Source organism: Peromyscus eremicus, chromosome 4 (genome assembly GCF_949786415.1).
Source record: "Peromyscus eremicus chromosome 4, PerEre_H2_v1, whole genome shotgun sequence".
Classification (NCBI taxonomy): Eukaryota; Metazoa; Chordata; class Mammalia; order Rodentia; family Cricetidae; genus Peromyscus; species Peromyscus eremicus.
The window spans coordinates 10,755,471-10,774,311 of NC_081419.1; the positions used below are offsets into that span (position 1 = coordinate 10,755,471).

An 18,841-nucleotide genomic window follows, 5' to 3' on the forward strand; every position below is an offset into this window, starting at 1 on the left:
AACATCATCCTCCATGAGCTCTTGGCAGATCATGGGAAGCAGGACAACCACCACAGAAATCTAAACATTGAATTTTCTTTGTTGGGCGACCCTTCATCTGTTCTGTCTCTGGGAAGTCACTGCATTCTTTGTTTCTTCACTCCTAATCTGCACTTACTCTGATAAACATGGTGGGCACTTCTGACTTTTGGTTCATCTACTAACCGATAGCCTAGAACAGTGGCTACTGGTTACATATCAAATCTTTATATTATGATTTATAACAGTAGTAAAATTACAGTTTATGAAGTAGCAAAAGAAATAATTTAATGGTTGGGGGTCACCATACAAAAGGAACTGTTATAAAGGGTCACAACATTAGGAAAGTTGACAATCACTGACCTGGACTGAAATGGCAGGAAAGCAGGGATTTTACCTATTTAGTGCTATGTGAGAGCTAGATCTTCACCCCAGGAACACAGTAAATACTCTGCAAATACCTGCTGAATAAATGAATTTCAGAGAAGGTGTTACTTCTGAGTTGAGGGAGTCATGGGAGGGACAGCAGCAATAGCCGTCATTTTTGAATACCTACTATTTACTATTTGTGACTGTATTACTAATAAATACACTTTATGGTGTTTTACTTAATCCTCCAACTCATTAAATAGAAAATCTTGAATTAGCTGGAGTGGTGCATGCTTGTAATCTCAAAACTCAGAAGGCTGTGGCAGGAGGGTTATGAGTTTCAGGCTACTGTGAGCTATAGTATAGAAAGGCTCTATCTCAAATAAACAAAATGAACAAACAAAAAACAAACAAAAAAACTCAGAAAGACTTCTACATTATCCATAGTCTTAATTTTATGTATAAGAAGATTAAAGTTCATTGAAGTTGAATAAATTGGACAATAACCTCTTGGCTAGCAGGTGACTGTTCCCAAACTGGAAGCCACTTATCTGATTCAAGCCCTGTCTCTTCATTAAACATTACTCTTGCTATATCTAAGAAGAAAAAATTCTCCTATGACAGAGGAGCCTCTTCAGGGCCCCCTTCATGTCCTTGTTCCTTAGGCTATAGATGAAGGGTTTCAACATGGGAGTCACCACTGTATACATTGCAGCAGCTGCAACATCTTTCTCTGTGGACTCTACAGAGGGAGGGAACAGATAGACACTGAAGAGCGTCCCATAGAAAACATAGACCACACAGAGGTGGGAACTACAGGTAGAAAAAGCCTTTGTACCCCCACCAGAAGTCTTAACCCTAAGGACAGCAAATACAATGTGGACATAGGAGATGACAATACTTACAAAGGGGACTATGAGTACTGTGCCTCCAAAGCCAGAAAGCACTAACTCATTGACATGAGTGTCAGAGCATGATATCTTCAGAACAGAAGTAATGTCACAGAAAAAGTGAGCTATTTCCCCAACAACACAGAAGGACAGTCGAGCCACAAGGAGAGTGTGAGTCAGGGCAACTACGTTGGTGAGGGCCCAGCACAGGGCAAGCATCAGTGTACAGAATCGGGCACTCATGATTGTGGAATAATGGAGAGGGCGGCAGATGGCCACATAACGGTCATAGGCCATCACAGCCAGGAGGAAGCTGTCCAGATCACCAAACATCATGAATAAGTACATTTGTGTTAGACAACCAGTATAGGAGATGGTGTGGTGCTGAGTCTGAACATTAAACAGCATCTTTGTCACTGTAGAGGATACTAAACCCATGTCAGCAAATGACAGGTTGGCCAAAAAGAAGTACATAGGAGTGTGGAGATGTGGGTCAGAGCCAATGGCCAGGATGATGAGCACATTCCCAGTCAAGGTGACAAGATACATACACAGGAAAAGCCCATAGAGTAGCTGCTGTTGCTCTTGAACCCCTGATATTCCTCGCAGGAAAAACTCTGAGATGCTGGATTGGTTTTCCATGAGCCTAAAGCATCTGGGAGTCAGAAAAGATAGTCAGAATGTAGGATTGAGTCTTAAGCTGCAGGCACTGGCTTCTGAGCCTTCCAATACCCAAGTCTGTATTTAAGTTCACTCTCTTTATTTACAGCATGACCTTTCATGTTCATGTCATTTTGATGACTCTCATATTCCCTCTTCTCCATATTAGACATTTATACACAGCATGATCTTTAAGGCTCTATCTAGGATTGTCAAACTTTAGCCTAGGTTTACAACTATCATTTCCATTAGTGAAAAATGGTGTATTCATGAATGTTTTTTTTGGGGAAATGATCTAACACACACACATACACCGAGAAAGAAAGAGAGAGAGACAGGGACAGAGAAAGAGAAAACTTCCTTTTATTCTAAAGGGTATGTGTCTGAATAACTTCTGTCTACTTATTTTCATCACTTGTTCTGACATAAAATATCAAATTCTGAATATGAGGTTTGCCCTTGGCATCACCTTCTTCCTTTAGGTAACAATTTCTAGCCAGTTGTTAAGTGTCAGGCACTGTTAAATACTTACACATACTCTCTTCATTGTTAAGTGAACTGAGGCACAGAGGCTAGCACTGTTACCTACGGAGGTTAGGGGTGTAGGTGTTTGAGTGGTTTTCACAGGCATCCACCACTCATAAATACAGATATAATTGGAGCTTGGTCATTAATCAATACAAAGAGAGTAGTTCTCTATCACTTAACTCCTCTTTACCTCCCAGGATTCCTAGTTTAACAACTTTGTGTCTCTGTCCCCCACTATTTTGTCTCTTTGACTTCAGTAGAGCAAAAGTGATGTTGAAGAACTGAGTAGAGAGATCAGCTGGCACGGAGATTTTACAACTTTTGGCAGTGGACCAGCTTATCAAAACCACAATCAAAAGCTTGTTAAAAATATAAAATTTTATCCTCCATTGAGAACTATTAAACTAATATTTTCTGTGATACAGTCTGCAAAACTTTCCTTGAAGCCTAAATCTTCCTTGAGTGTTCTGATGCTTAAGCATGTTAAGATTTGTTTTTTTTTTTTTAATGTTTGACACGTGTGTTTGAGTCACAGCTAAGTAAGTTTAAGTGTGAGGTGATTGAAAAGTTTTCAACATGCATTAGAATACATGGAGTAACAAAGTACATAATTTGTTGTATTAGGCTCTCAATTAGTGCTCTACTGAGTCAGAGTTGGTCCCACTTTTCATTAGTGGAAGTCCAGACCTAAAAAACAATTTACCTGCAAATCAATAAAGATATCTAATTATGACTCATTTTTGAAGTCAGTATTTCCTGTGTTAGCAAGAGAGAGAGCGGAAAGTGCTTACATATTTCTCTCCTCCTGTATCATACACTAACTGAATTGGATAACATCTCAGAATTATACAGTCTTCCAGAGAGATCAGAAAGAGCTAAAAGCTGTTTCTTTTCCTACTCAATCTCATAATGAGGAACACCATGTCATATATAGGCTAGAATCTGGTATTTAACACATAATCAAATTCTAAAATGAGAAAGACTCTCTTAAACCCAATGAAATGAAACTTCATCAAGATGATGGATATATAAGCGAGCATTATATACCTTTGTATTATATATAATATATACCCATATATATTATATAATTTGCCTTTCTTCATCAGGGAAGTTCATTCATTTCCATTGAGTCTCTTGAAATAAATTATACATCATTTTAGGAATGAACAATGAGTCTTGTATTAGCTGTGTCAGCATGCAGTGCATTGGTCATCCCACTGCTATATGGAGGTGTTTTTCAGTCTATGGCATGAAATATTAGTGTAGGAACCACCTCCCAAATTCTTTGAATACACCTAATGCCAGCATTTGCCTTCTCTTGTTATTCTGTTCAAGCATTTGGTACTGGTACCCTACACTTCACTCTTTCTTTGAAAAAGTTTACTCTTATTGTAATATTTGTGGCCTCAGAAAACTATATAGATTTTTGAAATACCAATGAGGTACATCCAGAGACTTGGGGAAGTCTCTCTTCTCTCTCTCTCTCTGACATCCAAGGATAAGAAATTTTACTTACCGTCAGTTTCTTCTGTTACTGTGTCAATCAAAATAGGTTAAGAGTTGGCTCAAGGATGGTAGACAAAGTAGTGCTAGCCTGAGCTATTTGACTCAAGTTTCACTGCTCACTTCTACCCTAGTCAGTGAACAGGAAGCAGTGCAAACACTCCCTAATCCCAAGGAGAATGCACAGTCTTCCTGACAGGCTCTGTGAATTGGAATTACGGGTCATAATCATAACTGATAAAAACAAACAGTAAGTGACCAGAAATCACATATCTAAACTTAGATTGGGAATATAATTTAAAAGGGACAGTGGTAGGGGCAAAAGGAGATGACGGTTCTAGGTAAGGAGTCAGCGGGTTCGCAAAGGATTGCAAAGGCAAGTCAAGGATGGGCCTAATTGGGAGGCTGCTGCAGTCACAGCTGTGTTCTCTGGCTGGAAGAAAAAGAGCACAAGAGGACCGGGTTTGAGCTGACCCCTGGACATGACCTTGGACACATGGTGCTCAGATCCCACCTGAACCAGGTCTTCAGGCATATTAAAGTATTTGTATAATTTTAGTTTCAAACCTGAACTTAAAGAGAAAGAAAGACATTAGCTCATCAGTATATTCCCTGGAAAAGGTTTGGCAGTCCCCGCTTTGGACATCTACACATATAAGGAGTCAGGGGGACAGAGTCCCATGAGCCTTGTTCGTGCAGACACTAATAATTATCTCACATCTGTCTATGTACTGTAACTGACCAAGTTAGTAGAGCACCAATGTCACAACAAAGTGATGGTTTATTTCTTTTCCTATGTAGTGACATTAAATTTTTTTGATTTGCACTGATTTATAATGTTAGTTATAGTAAAAATGTACTTTGTAAGAAAATAAGCATATCTCCATAGAACAAGGACCCTGCTCCTAAACTCTTATCAAAGCAATTCCAAATCTGCCAGTGTCTACCATGCACACGGTTTAACATCACAGGGCATGAATTTTTTGAAGAATTTTCATGTTTATGGTTAAAGATGTTATACTAAACTCATGCATCTGATTCCAATCATAATTACTATAGGTGATGCTCTTTTCAAAGGCACAAATGCTGTAAAGACAAGAGAAACAAGGAGAGTTAATTATAGTAACAAAAATTTTGAAGGTGGAATCCAGATAGAACAATGAACCTGAATGTAGCCCTCAACTTGACGGAAATTTGGAGATATTTTCTTCCAGATATAAGCTCCTGAACTCCTTTCTGTTTACATTTACTTTAGAAACTTTGTAACTATAAATAATGTTTCCACTTCACCAAAAAAGGCAGTGAATAAATGATTCTTAGATTTCCATAAGCTTGGGAAATCATTGAACTTTCATTGTGGCCTTCTAGAATACTTGTTCACAAGCTCTTCGCTTTCAGAGCCCTGATGTCTAACTGTGAGCTGCTTCAAAGTTGTAGAAACACCAAAACAGATGTTCAGATCTAAGAAATGTAGAATGCATGGATTAGTGAAAAAGTATTGATGCAAATAACTATTTGTTTTTTTATGGTGGATATTATCTTTTTTTCATTTTTCTTTATTAAGAAATTTTCTACTCACTCCACATACCACCCACAGATCACCCTCCTCCATCCTCCCACCCTCTCAGCCCTCTCTTGCAAGCCACCCTGCATCCCTACATCCCCCAAATCAAGGTCTCCCATGGGGAGTCAGCAGAGCCCAGCACACTGAGCCTAGGCAGGTCCAAGTCCCTTCCCACTGCACCAGGGCTGCACAAGGCATCACACCATAGGCACCAGATTCCCATAAGCCTGTCCATGAACCAGGGACAGTTACCAATCCCCCTTCCTGGGTGCCCCCCAAACAGTTCGAGCCAAACAACCATCTTCCATATCCACAGGGCCTAGTCTGGTCCCATGGGGGCTCCACAGCCACTAGTCTACAGTTCATGGGCATCCACTAGTGTGGCTGGTCATCTCTGCACGTCTTCCCATCATGATCTCGAGGTCCCCCACCTGCAGAATCCCTCCTCTCTCTCATCAGTTGTATTCCTGGAGCTTAGCCTGGTGCATGGCCATGGATCTCTGCATCAGCCTCCATCAGTCACTGGACAAAGACTCTATGATGATGGTTAGGGTATTCACTAGACTGGTCACCAGAGTAGACCAGTCCAGGCACCCTCTAGACCACTACCAGCACTCCAAGGTGGGGTCATCTTTGTGGATTCCTGAGAGCCTGCCCAGTACCCTGCCTCTTCCTATTCCCATGACGTCCTCATCTATCATGCTATCTCCCTCCCTGTCCTCCCACTCTGTCCCTGTTCCAGCTTGAACCTTCCATTTCCCTATGTTCTCATCCCTTACTCTTCGCCCTCTGCCACCCATATACCCAGTCTGCTCATGTAGTTCTCATCCACTATCACCTTTGATGGGCCATACATGTGTCCCTCCTAGAGTCATTCCCTGCTAGCTAGCTTCTCTGGAGCTGTGGGTTGCAGTCTGTCCATGCCTTCCCTCACATATAGTACCACTTATGAGTGAGTACATACTATGTTTGTCCTTTTGAGTCTGGGTTACCTCACTCAAGATGATATTTCTAGATCCATCCATTTGCCTGCAAATTTCATGATATCATTGTTTTTTTACTGCTGAGTAGTACTCCATGGTGTATATGTGCCATACTTTCTTTATCCATTCTTCAGTTGAGGGGCATCTAGGTTGTTTCCAAGTTCTTGCTATTATGAATAATGCTGATATGAACATAGTTGAACATGTGTCCTTATGGTAAGATTGAGCATTCCTTGGATATATGCCCAAGAGTGGTATAGCTAGGTCTTGAGGATGACTTATTCTCAATTTTCTGAGAAACTGCCATACTGATTTCCAGAGTGGCTGTACAAGTTTGCATTCTCACCAACAGTAGAAGAGTATTCCCCTTGCTCCACATCCTCTCCAACATAAGCTGTCTTCAGTCTTTTTTATCTTAGACATTCTGACAGGTGTAAGATGGTATCTCAGAGTTGTTTTGATTTGCATTTCCCTGATGACTAAGGATGTTGAGCAATTCCTTAAATGTCTTTCAGCCATTTGAGATTCTTCTGTTGAGAATTCTCTGTTAAGCTCTGTAGCCCATTTTTAAATTGGATTGTTCAGTATTTTCAAGTCTAGCTTTTTGAGTTCTTTATATATTTTGGAGATCAGCCCTCTGTCAGATGTGGGGATGGTGAAGATCTTTTTCCATTCTGTAGGCTGTTGTTTTGTCTTATTGACAGTGTCTTTTGCTCTATGAAAGCTTCTCAGGTGGTCCCATTTATTAATTGTCACTCTCAGTGTCTGTGCTATACTGGTGTTATATTTAGGAAGTGATCTCCGGTGCTGATGAATTCAAGACTACTTCCTACTTTCTCTTCTATCAAGTTAAGTGTAATTTGATTTATGTTGAGGTCTTTGATCCACTAGGACTTGAGTTTTGTGCATAGCAACAGATGTGGATCTATTTGCGTTCTTCTGATGTTGACATCCAGTTATGCCAGCACCATTTGTTGAAGATGCTTTCTTTTTTCCATTGTACAGTTTTGGCTTCTTTGTCAAAAATCAAGTGTTCATAAGTGTGCTGATTAATGTCAGGGTCTTCAGATCAATTCCATTTGTCCACTTGTCAGTTTTTATGCCAGTACCAAGCTGTTTTTATTACTATAGCTCTATAGTAGAGCTTGAGGTCAGGAATCATGATGCCTCCAGAGGGTGCTTTATTACACAGGATTTTTTTAGCTATCCTGGGTTTTTTGTTTTTCCATATGAAGTTGAGTATTGTTTTTTCCAAGTCTGTAAAGAATTGTGTTGGGATTTTGATGGGGATTGCATTGAATCTGTAGATTGCTTTTGGTAAGATTGTCATTTTTACCATGTTAATTCTACCTATCCATCTCTCCATTTTCTGATATCTTCTTCAATATCTTTCTTCAGAGACTTAAAGTTCTTACCATACAGGACTTTCACTTGCTTAGTTAGGGTTACCCCAAGGTATTTTATATTATTTGTGACTATTGTAAAGGGTGATATTTCTCTGATTTCACTGTCAGTCCATTTATCACTTGTATATAGGAGGGCTACTGATTTTTTTGAGTTAATCTTGTATCCTGCCACATTACTGAAGGAGTTTATCAGCTGTAGGAATTCCCTGGTAGAATTTTTGGGGTCACTTATGTAGACTATCATATCATCTGCAAATAGTGAAAATTTGACTTTTTCCTTTCCAATTTCTATCCCCTTGATATCCTTTTGTTGTCTTATTGCTCTAGCTAGAACTTCAAGTACTATGTTGAATAAGTATGGGGAGGGTGGACAGCCGATTTTAGTGGAATCACTTTGAGTTTCTCTCCATTTAACTTGATGTTGGCTGTTGGCTTGCTGTAAATTGTCTTTATTATATTTAGGTATATTCCTTGTATTCCTGATCTCTCTAGAACCTTAATCATGAAGGGGTGTTGGATTTTGTCAAAGGTTTTTTTCAGCATCCAATGAGATGATCATGTGGGTTTTTTTCTTTCAGTTTGTTTATATGATGTATTACATTGACAGATTTTCCTATGTTGAACCATCCTTGCATCCCTAGGATGAAGCCTACTTGATCATGGTAGATAATGTTTTTGATGTGTTCTTGGAGTTGTTTCGCCAGTATTTTATTGAGTATTTTGCATCAGTGTTCATGAGGGAGATTGGTCTGTAATTATCTTTTTTGTTGCATCTTTGTGTGGTTTGGGTATCAGGAAAACTGTAGCCATATGAAATGAGTTTGGTAATGTTCCTTCTGTTTCTATTGTATGGAACAATTTGAAGCGTATTGGTATTAGCTCTTTGAAAATTTGGTAGAATTCTGTGCTGAAACCATCTGGTCCTGGGCTCTTTTTGGTTGGAAGATTTTTAATGACTGTTTCTATTTCCTTAGGGGTTAATGGTCTATTTAAATAGTTTATCTGGTCTTGATTTAACTTTGGTATGTGGTACATATCCAGAAAATCGTCCATTTCTTTCAGATTTTCTAATTTTGTGGAGTACAGGTTTTTGAAGTATGACCTGATGATTATGTGGATTTCCTTGTTGTCTGTTGTTATGTCTCCCTTTTCATTTCTGATTTTGTTAATTTGGATGCTCTTTCTCTGCTTTTTGGGTAATTTGGATAAGGGCTTGTCTATCTTGTTGATTTTCTCAAAGAACCAACTCTGTTTTATTGATTCTTTGTATTGTTCTCTTGGTTTCTATTTTTTTTTAATTTCAGCTCTCAATTTGATTATAACCTGGCGTCTGTTCCTCCTGGGTGACTTTGCTTCTTCTTGTTCTAGAGCTTTCTGGTGTGCTGTTAAGTCACTAGTGTGAGATTTCCCCAACTTCTTCATGTGGGCATTCAGAGGTATGAATTTTCCTCTTAGCACTGCTTTCATGGTGTCCCATAAGTTTGGGTATATGGTACATTCATTTTCCTTGAATTCTAGGAAATCTTTAATTTCTTTCCTTCTTTCTTCCTTGACCCATTGGTGATTCAATTGGGCATCATTCAGTTTCCATGAGATGTACGCTTTCTGTAATTTTTGTTGCTGTTGAAATCTCACTTTAAGCCTTGGTGGTCTGACAAGATACAGGAGGTTATTTCAATATTTTGTATCTGTTGAGATTTGCTTTGTGACCAAGCATGTGGTCAATTTTTGAGAAGGTTCCATGGGGTGCTGAAAAGAAGGTATATTCTTTTGTGTTAGGGTGGAATGTTATGTAGATATCTATTAAGTCCATTTGAGTCATAATATCTGTTAGTTTTTTTTTTATTTCTCTGTTAAGTTTCTGTCTGGCAGATCTGTCCAGTGGTGAGAGTGGGGTGCAAAGTCTCCCACTACTAGTGTATGGGGTTTGATGTGCAATTTAAGCTCTAGTAATGTTTCTTTTACAAATATAGGTGTCCTTGTATTTGGGGCATAAATATTCAGAATTGAGACTTCATTTTGTTGGATCATCTGTCATAAATATATAATATCCTTCCCAATCTCTTTCAATTGATTTTAGTTTGAAGTTTACTTTATTAGATATTAGGATAGCTATACCAGCTTGCTTCTTAAGTCCATTTGATTGGAAAATCTTTTCCCAGCCTTTTATTCTGAGGTAGTATCTGTCTTTGAAGTTGAGGTGTGCTTCTTGTATGCAGCAGAAGGATGGATCTTGTTTTCATATCCATTCTGTTAGCCTGTGTCTTTTTTATAGGTGTATTGAGACCATTGATATTAATGGATATTAATGACCAGTTATTGTTAATTCCTGTTATTTTTTTGGTGGTAGTGTTGTATTTTTCCTTTCTTTGGTATTTGTTGGTGTGGGACTATCTATTGCCTGTGTTTTCATTGGTGTATCTAACTTCCTTAGATTGGATTTTTCCTTCAAGTTCTTTCTGTAGGGTTGGATTTGCAGAGAGATATTGTTTAAATCTGGTTTTATCATGTAATATTTTGTTTACTCCGTCTATGTTGATTGAGAGTTTTGCTGGGTATAATAGTCTGGGTTGGCATCCATAGTCTTTTAGTGTCTGCATAATGTCTGTCCAGGACTTTCTAGCTTTTAGAGTCTCCATTGAGAAATCAGGTGTTATTCTTATAGTTCTGCCTTTATATGTTACTCGGCCTTTTCCCTTTGCACCTCTTAATATTTTTTTCTTTATTCTGTTTGTTTAGTGGTTTGATTATTATGTGGCGAGGGGACTTTTTTTTTGGATCCAGCCTATTTCGTGTTCTGTAACCTTCTTGTATCTTTATAGGCATTTCCTTCTTTAGGTTGGGAAAGTTTTCTTCTATGATTTTGTTGAATATATTTTCTGTGCCTTTGAGTTGGTATTCTTCTCCTTCTTCTATCCTTATTATTCTTAGGTTTGGTCTTTTCATGGTTTTCCAAATTTCCTGGACATTTTGAGTCATGACTTTGTTGGCTTTAATGTCTTCTTTGACTGATGAATCTATTTCCTCAATGGTATCTTCAATGTCAGATATTCTCTCTTCCATCTCTTGCACTCTCTTGGTTATACTTGCATCTGTAGTTCCTGTTCATTTACTCAGATTTTCCACTTCCAGCATTCCCTCAGTTTGTGTCTTCTTTATTGTCTCAATTTCAGTTTTCAAATCTTGAACTGTTTCCATCACTTGTTTAATTGCTTTCTTTTGGCTTTCAAGGGATTTACTGATTTCTTCCCATTTTTTGTTTGACTTTTCCTCAAATTTTTTAAGGGAATTTTTCATTTCCTCTTTTAAGATCTCTAATATCTTCTTAAGGTCATTTTTTATGGTCAATATCTTCTGTTTCTTCTGTGTTGGGATGTTCAGGTCTTGCTGATGTTAGTTCTGATGGAGCCATATTGGTTTTTGTGTTGTTGACTGTATTTTTGCACTGGCGCCTACCCATCTTTCTCCACTTGGTGCAAGTGGTGTCTGTGTCTGAGGAAGCCTCTCTTGGTCTGATCGATACTCTTGGTCCAGTGGTAGCTCCTGTTCTAGTCTATGCTGATGGACTCTTTGTCTCAGGGAGAAGCTCTTAGTCCAATTGGTGCTAGTGGGCTCTGTCTCAGGGAGTAACTGAAGTCTTAGTACATGGTAGATAGTGGTAGTCTGACCTGTCTGCAGGAGGTTTGCCTGCCAACTGGCCTGAAACTGGGACTGCAATGGGTGGTGGTGTAGGGGTGCAGGGTTGTGCCCCTGGCCTCAAAACCTAAGGCCTGGGGGTTTTGGGGTATGAGGATAAAGACTCACCTCTTAGTCCAATCGGGTGCTGGCAGGCTCTGTCTCATAAATAACTATTTGTGCATGTAGATGTTTTTCCCTCCCACTCTATCACAACCAATTTTCCATTTTAACTCTTTAACTTAAATATTTAAGTGAAATGTTTAAAATTTACAAGAGAGGTGGTTAAGAGCACTGGATGCTCTTTCAGAGGACTTGGGTCCAGTTCCCAGCACCCACATGGCAGCTCACAATCATCTGCAACTCCAGTTACAGGAGATCTGATGCCTTCATCTGGCCTCTGCCAGCACCAGGCATGCATTTGATGCACAGACATACATGAAAACAAAACATCTGTATGTGTACAATAATGATTTAAAAATAAAAATAACAAAATTTAGAAGAAATAAGTAGAAATGACCCATTCAGTGGGTGGGACAGGATTATTTTTAGTATGAAGATGTGGAGAAATTACAAAGCAAAACACTTGTAATTAGAGCTACAAAACTACTTTATGAAAAATTCTGCATGTAAGATAAGGATCAGGAGAGATCTTATTTCACCTTATTATTACTAATATCCATTTTAAAAGATACAAACACTTTAGTAGGAAAAAAGAAGTACAGTAAAAGAAAAATTAAGAGAAATAATTATCTCAAAAAATCAAGAGAATCAAGCTGTGGCTATAGCTCAGTGGCAGAGTGCTTGCCTAGCACATATGAGAACCTGGATTTGTTCCTTAACATTGCAGAGGAAATTGAAATAAAATAAATTTTTACTGTTACTAGTAAGGGGAGATATGTAAGATTTTTAGTTTGTGTCTTTTGTACTTATTAAATCCTTAAAAATTCAATCAAAATCCTAGCTGCCCAACAGTAGTGCTGGGGTGATGTACAGTGGTTAAGGGGTTGGTATTTAGATGTGAGCGGACACCAGGAGGAATTCCACTCAAATTATCAAATCAAATGAACACTCATTTTCCCATATGCAAGGGGGAATACTGTAGTTCCAGCACCCGAAGATTGTTTAATTACTTGTGATTGTGTACTGAACTGCTCAGGAAGAGCTGATTGCTAACAGGAACATGGAGATAGGAATAGCTTTCCTAGCAGCTGCTGTGTGAGCTGGTACTGCTGGAGTGCTTTACGTTTGCAGCATCACTGATATGGCTGGTGTGCTTTATGTACTTTGACTCACTATGGCCAATGTGCTTTACATATGGGGCCTCACTCAAGGTTTTTGGATGTTTTGAGGGAGTGTCTTACATTAACATGTTTCTGTTTAGGAAAGTAAAAATGGCTGTGTTAGCCTCCATAGGTCTGATGTATGCCCTCTGCATTTATGTTGTGGTTGTATAGCTTAGTCTTCTTGTGGGTCTTCTAACCATGGGAGCAGGGGCTGTCCCTGACTCTTTTGTCTGCTTTTGGAACCCTTTCCTCTTAGTGGGTTGCCTCATCCAGCCTTATAGAGGTGGTGCCTAGTCTTATTGCAACTTAATATACCATGTTTGGTTGATATCTCTGGGAGGCCTGTCCCTTTCTGAAGGGAAAGAAGGAAAAGTGTATGGGAGAGAGATAGAAGAGGGGATTGGGAGGGGAGGAGAGATTGGAAACTGTGGTCGGGATGTAATATATGAGACAAGAATTTCAAAAAAGAAAATCAATATATAGACCAATAAAAATGACTGCATTTTCACTTACACTCAATTTCCTTTTCCACCTAATTTTAATGAGGGCAAAGGCTAGGAAGTGAGTTGTCCAACTCATGGGCAGGAGTCCCAGCAGGCTAGCTAGTCAAGCTAAAGAACATGCCAGCAAGAGATTCAGGATCACACTCCTGAGAACTGGTAGCTTAACCCTGGAGGAAAGAAATGCCCCTAGGACCCAGACAGAGCTGGCTGCAGAGCAGGCTCTACAGTGACACCGGGGTTGGCTTTAATAAATTGAGTTGGGAAATGATCAGTCAGGAGCCTTTATAGCCCTAAGAAATCCCTGTCCTTTTTTAGTCCAAAGAAGCAGAAATTGACTCATACACCCTTGGTGTTCTCAAAGAGCACTAGACTCAGTGGATGCCAGCTTAATTGACCAAGTCAGAAAAGGTGTCTGTCAGATCTTCACTGAGAATTTTCCAGCTAGGGAGAAAACTTGAGAATCTGAAGATGCTTCAAATGGATACACACTGTGACAGGTGAGGACCTGGAAGGGATAAGAATGCACACACACACACACACACACACACACACACACACACACACACACACACTTTGCCACCCAAATAGAACATTTTAGGGGTATGCAACCCAAGTCTTTTCTTAAGATTAGAAGCTTCTTATGAATCACAGAGCAAACAGAAAACTGAAAAGATCATGAACCTTCTAAGGCCATGACCTTTACAGTAGCTGTGCAACACTAGCTTACTCTAAATCCAAGAACAGCAGACAAAGCTGTTTGTAGAAAGGAAAAGAAAGTCCTAAAAACCTTTATTTTCTTTCCATCTGGTAAAAAAACAAGTAATGGAGAGAGAGTAAGATCATAGGAGTAAAGAAAGAGGATCATAAATACCAGTCCCCAGATCACCACAGGGTGATACAAAAAAGAGGGAAGAAGAAACATAAAGGGGAGAGTTTGGGGGGGCATCCTAATAGTGGCTGTAACTGTGGCCTATCACTGCCCTCAGTCCACATGCTCAATGCTCCCAGATGGGGGAAGTTCAAAGTTGTTTTCAGTGTCCGTACAAAAAGCTATAACATACACATGTGTGTACATGTTTGTGTGTGTGTGTGTGTGTGTGTGTGTGTGTGTGTGTGTGTGTGTGTGTGTGCATGCATTGGGAGAAGAGGGGGAGTGATGATAAAGATTTGCACCTCCTTTTTAATGCACAACTTTTCACTACAATGCACAGCTTTTCAAAAATTCCCACCTCCTTCAAATAGACTGTACTGACTTCTCTAATCAAATTGATCACTTTTCTCTAGACCCTGCTGTAGAACAGAAAGCAAAATTTGCACTTGGGTGCTTATTATATTAATTATTCTATGTTTCATATTTTATTTCCAGTGGTACCCAGAGATGCTCATGGACCAGGATCACATATTCTCCCCTTTCCAACCCACATAATTCTTGTCATACAAATCTGTATCTATGAGCTGATCTAATGATTAAATATTGGCACATAGAGACTTTTCATTTACACACAAGAACTACACAGGATGGGAAAGCAAAGCAGAGTGAACCAATCTGGTGCTTCAGACTTCCTCCTTCTGGGACTCTCTGAGCAGCCAGGGGAGCAGCCTCTTCTATTTGGCATCTTCCTGGGCATGTACCTGGTCACTATGGTGGGGAACCTGCTCATCATCCTTGTCATCAGCTCTGATGCACACCTTCACACTCCTATGTACTTCTTCTTGGCCAATCTGTCCTTAACTGATGCTTGTTTCACTTCTGCCTCAATTCCCAAAATGCTTGCCAACATTCATACCCACAATCAGACTATCTCCTATTCTGGGTGCCTTACCCAGCTGTATTTCCTCCTGATGTTTGGTGGCCTTGACAATTGTCTTCTGGCTGTGATGGCATATGACCGCTATGTAGCTATCTGCCAGCCACTCCATTACAGCATAGCTATGAGTCCCCAACTCTGTGCATTAATGCTGTGCATGTGCTGGGTGCTGACCAACTGTCCCGCCCTGATGCACACACTGCTGCTGACCCGTGTGGCCTTCTGTGCCCACACAGCCATCCCCCACTTCTACTGTGATCCCAGTGCTCTACTGAAACTTGCCTGCTCTGACACCCACATTAATGAGCTGATGATCATTACCATGGGCTTGGTGTTTCTTGCTATTCCTCTCATGTTGATTGTCTTCTCCTATGTCCGCATTTCCTGGGCTGTGTTGGGCATCCCTTCTCCTGGAGGGCGATGGAAAGCCTTCTCTACCTGTGGCTCTCATCTTACAGTTGTTCTGCTCTTCTATGGATCTCTGATGGGTGTATATTTACTTCCCCCATCAACTCACTCTTCAGAGAGGGAAAGCAGGGCTGCCATTCTCTACATGATTGTGATTCCCATGCTGAACCCATTCATCTACAGCTTGAGGAATAGAGACATGAAAAAGGCATTGGGCAAACTTTTTGGTGGTGCAAAAGCAGTCTTCTAATTATAACTCTAATGCTTAATCCTAGTGCTGTTATCAAAACCCTGCCTTCCATCACATCAGTGATTCTGAGTTAAGAATAGAACAATAAGAGTATTTACCTCCTCTAGGCTATGATGTAAAATGAGGTCTTATGCTTTGATCTTTCTTGACCTTAGTACAACAATCATTGCTGACAACAGAACATCATCCTCAATCCTCGGTTTTAAAACCAGCATATCAACCACAATGGACTGAGTTGTATGCTGTCCATCTTGCAGTCATTGAGGCAAGCATTGAGACAAAGGGACAAGGAAACAAACATTTGTTGGCTGTCTACACTGTCACTCATTGTTAAACACATCAGGTCTTTTGAAGGAGAGGTGTGAAACTATAACTTAGGGCATAAATAAGTTGCCAAAACAAGGTAGATTTGATTCCAGGGCTTGTGACTTCCATTTTGTCATACCATGCTGACCATGTCAAGGAAGATTTTGGAAGAACGACCTAAGGATACTATTGAGTGATGATTGTTAAGACAAATACCAAAGTAATACATATGTTATGCTATGTCCTCACTGTTCATTTCTTTACCTTTTGTTATTATAATGGATATTTCAAAGAAAACATTTCTTAAGTGCCTACAATGTGCCAATTTTGTATTTGATAATGCATGATTCATTCTCTGGTGTTTTACATGAAATATTTCTTAAAATTAGAAGAAAATCAAGTGTGCTGAAAATTTTGAGAACAATAATTATGTTAAAACTAGTCTGAATGCAATTAGGATTATAAAAAGTCACAAAGCTTAACCATGGTTGTCTTTTTTATCTGTAAATTATGAAGCTTTCATAAAGAGCTTTTATATATTTTATTACATGTGTACATCTATCACTTTGGGTTGGCATTAATGTAAATTCTAATTTGTTTTTAATTTTGAATAACATTTGTTTACTCTTGGCATATAACAAAGAAATTAATGACCTGGGCACATGTCTGCAATCCTATCACTCAGTAACCCAAGGAAGAAGAATTGTCATGAGCTACATCAAGTTCAAAACAATGTCAAAAAACAGTAAAAGGAATAAATGAACTTCTGTATATTACCTTTTATAAATCTTAGTATAATTTCTTAATGTTTCTATGAAGGTTTCTTAGCAATTTCTTAAATTTTCTTCACAAATTATGTTATCTGCAAAGAAAGACAGTTTGTTTCTTTCTTCCCAATATGTACATGTTTTATTTCCTTTTCTTATCATATTGTATTAGCTAAGTTTTCCAGAACAGCACTGAAAAACACTGGTGAAAGGGAATCTTTATGACTGTTTCTAGTGTTAGTGGGAAAGCTACTAGTTGCTGACCACTAAGTATGATGTTATCTTAAGGTTTTTCAAAGATATTCTTTATCCAATTGAGGTGGTTTCCTTGTATTTCCAATTTGTATTTCCAATTTTGTCTAATACTTTTTTCATATATATTGTGTGACTTTTTTCTTCTTTAGCTTGTTGATGTGATAATTTACAATAATTGTTCTTCTAATTGTAAGTAATTTTGCACAACTGGGATAAATATCACTTTCTCATGGTGTATAATTCTGTTAGCTTCAGTGTTTTAGCATTTAATTATTCAGTATTTTTTTGAATTATTCAGTATTTTATGGAGGATTTTGCATCAAAATTCATGAGAGATAATAGCAGTTTTCCTTTCTTATGTCATTTTTTTCAAGTTTTTAGTATTGTGTTGATGATAGCACTCTGTCAGCTTCTATTTTCTAGACGAGACTATAGAGACCTGGTATCAATTTTTACTTAAAAGTTTGGTAGAACTTATCAGTAAAACTGTTGAGGCCTGATGCCTCCTGTTTGGGAAAGTCATTAAAGGTTACATTATTTATGTAATAGATACAGATCTATTGACTTTGTCAATTTCCTCTTGTGTGGGCCTAAGCAAATGTGACTTTCAAGGAACTGGTCTTTCATTTAGGCTAGCAAACTTGTGGGCATGGAGTTTCCTTTAATGTCCCTTTGTTATTTGTTTCATTACCCATGGATCTGTACTGAAGCCCTCTTAACCACTTTTGATTTCAGTTTCTTTCTCTCCTTCCCCCAGCCCCTGTCCCTCCTGCTCCTTTTATTCATCTGTCTTCTCTCTGTCTAGCTCTTCTATTAGAGACATCATTTTTATAGATTTTTGCATCGAGTTGTAGTGGCTCATGCCTCAAACCCCAGCCCCTTGGGAGGTAAAAGCTGCAGGATCCTCAGCTCAATGACAGCCTGGGCTGCATTAACAAAACCCTGCCTCCAAAAAATGTGCGTTTTGCTGATTTTTGCAAAGAATCAACCTTTGATGCTATTATCCCTCTCTTGTGATGTCTCCTTTTCAGCTTCATGGATTTCTGCTCTAACTGTTGCTGCTTCTTCTCCAGTTTTCTCAGGTGAAAGCTTGGTTTATAGAATTTACATTTTTCTAAATGTATGTTTAAATTCAAGGGGTGCTTCTTGCTAATTCATCTGGATGGAGTTGCCTACGACTCATTTCCCAAGGTTTGGAAAATGCCTTCCTGGCTAGAGCAGCTTCAAATTCTGGTTGGGTTTTGAGTTCACACTTTCTACAGTGTTTATAATTATTCATTATTTAATGATTGCAGTACTCTCAAGAGCGTATTTAAAAGCATTTCATACCAATATTCTACTTATCCTCATTCAGAAAATTGGTCCAAATTATCTAGACTCAGTTAAGCAAATATTTATTTTATATGGGTGTCTCTCTATTGTAATAGTCCATTTTTACAGTAAAATTTTAAAGACTTGTATAGTCATGGTACACTGGCCATTAATTTCAACCTTTTATTGTCTTTCTTCCCAGATGGCATGCTTTCTTTTTATTTTCCTTTTTCCTTCTCATTTGTTCCCTTCTCTCTGGTGCCATTTAAGTTTTCCTTAAGTGAACATTTTATAACCATTCCACTATTTTTATTGTGTAATTGGAAGCACATTTGTTAAAATTTTAATTGT

The 18,841-nt window shown here is 38.8% G+C and overlaps 2 protein-coding genes across 2 annotated transcripts; one reads left to right on the plus strand and one right to left on the minus strand.

Annotated features, from left to right (window-relative positions):
* Nucleotides 1-983: 983 nt before the first annotated feature.
* On the minus strand, nt 984-1,919 carry LOC131907992 (olfactory receptor 1N1-like). The gene has a single exon (XM_059259065.1). It carries the CDS (start codon nt 1,917-1,919, stop codon nt 984-986), a length of 936 nt encoding a protein of 311 aa, XP_059115048.1.
* Nucleotides 1,920-14,903: 12,984 nt separating this feature from the next.
* Nucleotides 14,904-15,851, plus strand: LOC131907993 (olfactory receptor 1N2). The gene has a single exon (XM_059259066.1). It carries the CDS (start codon nt 14,904-14,906, stop codon nt 15,849-15,851), a length of 948 nt encoding a protein of 315 aa, XP_059115049.1.
* Nucleotides 15,852-18,841: the final 2,990 nt, after the last annotated feature.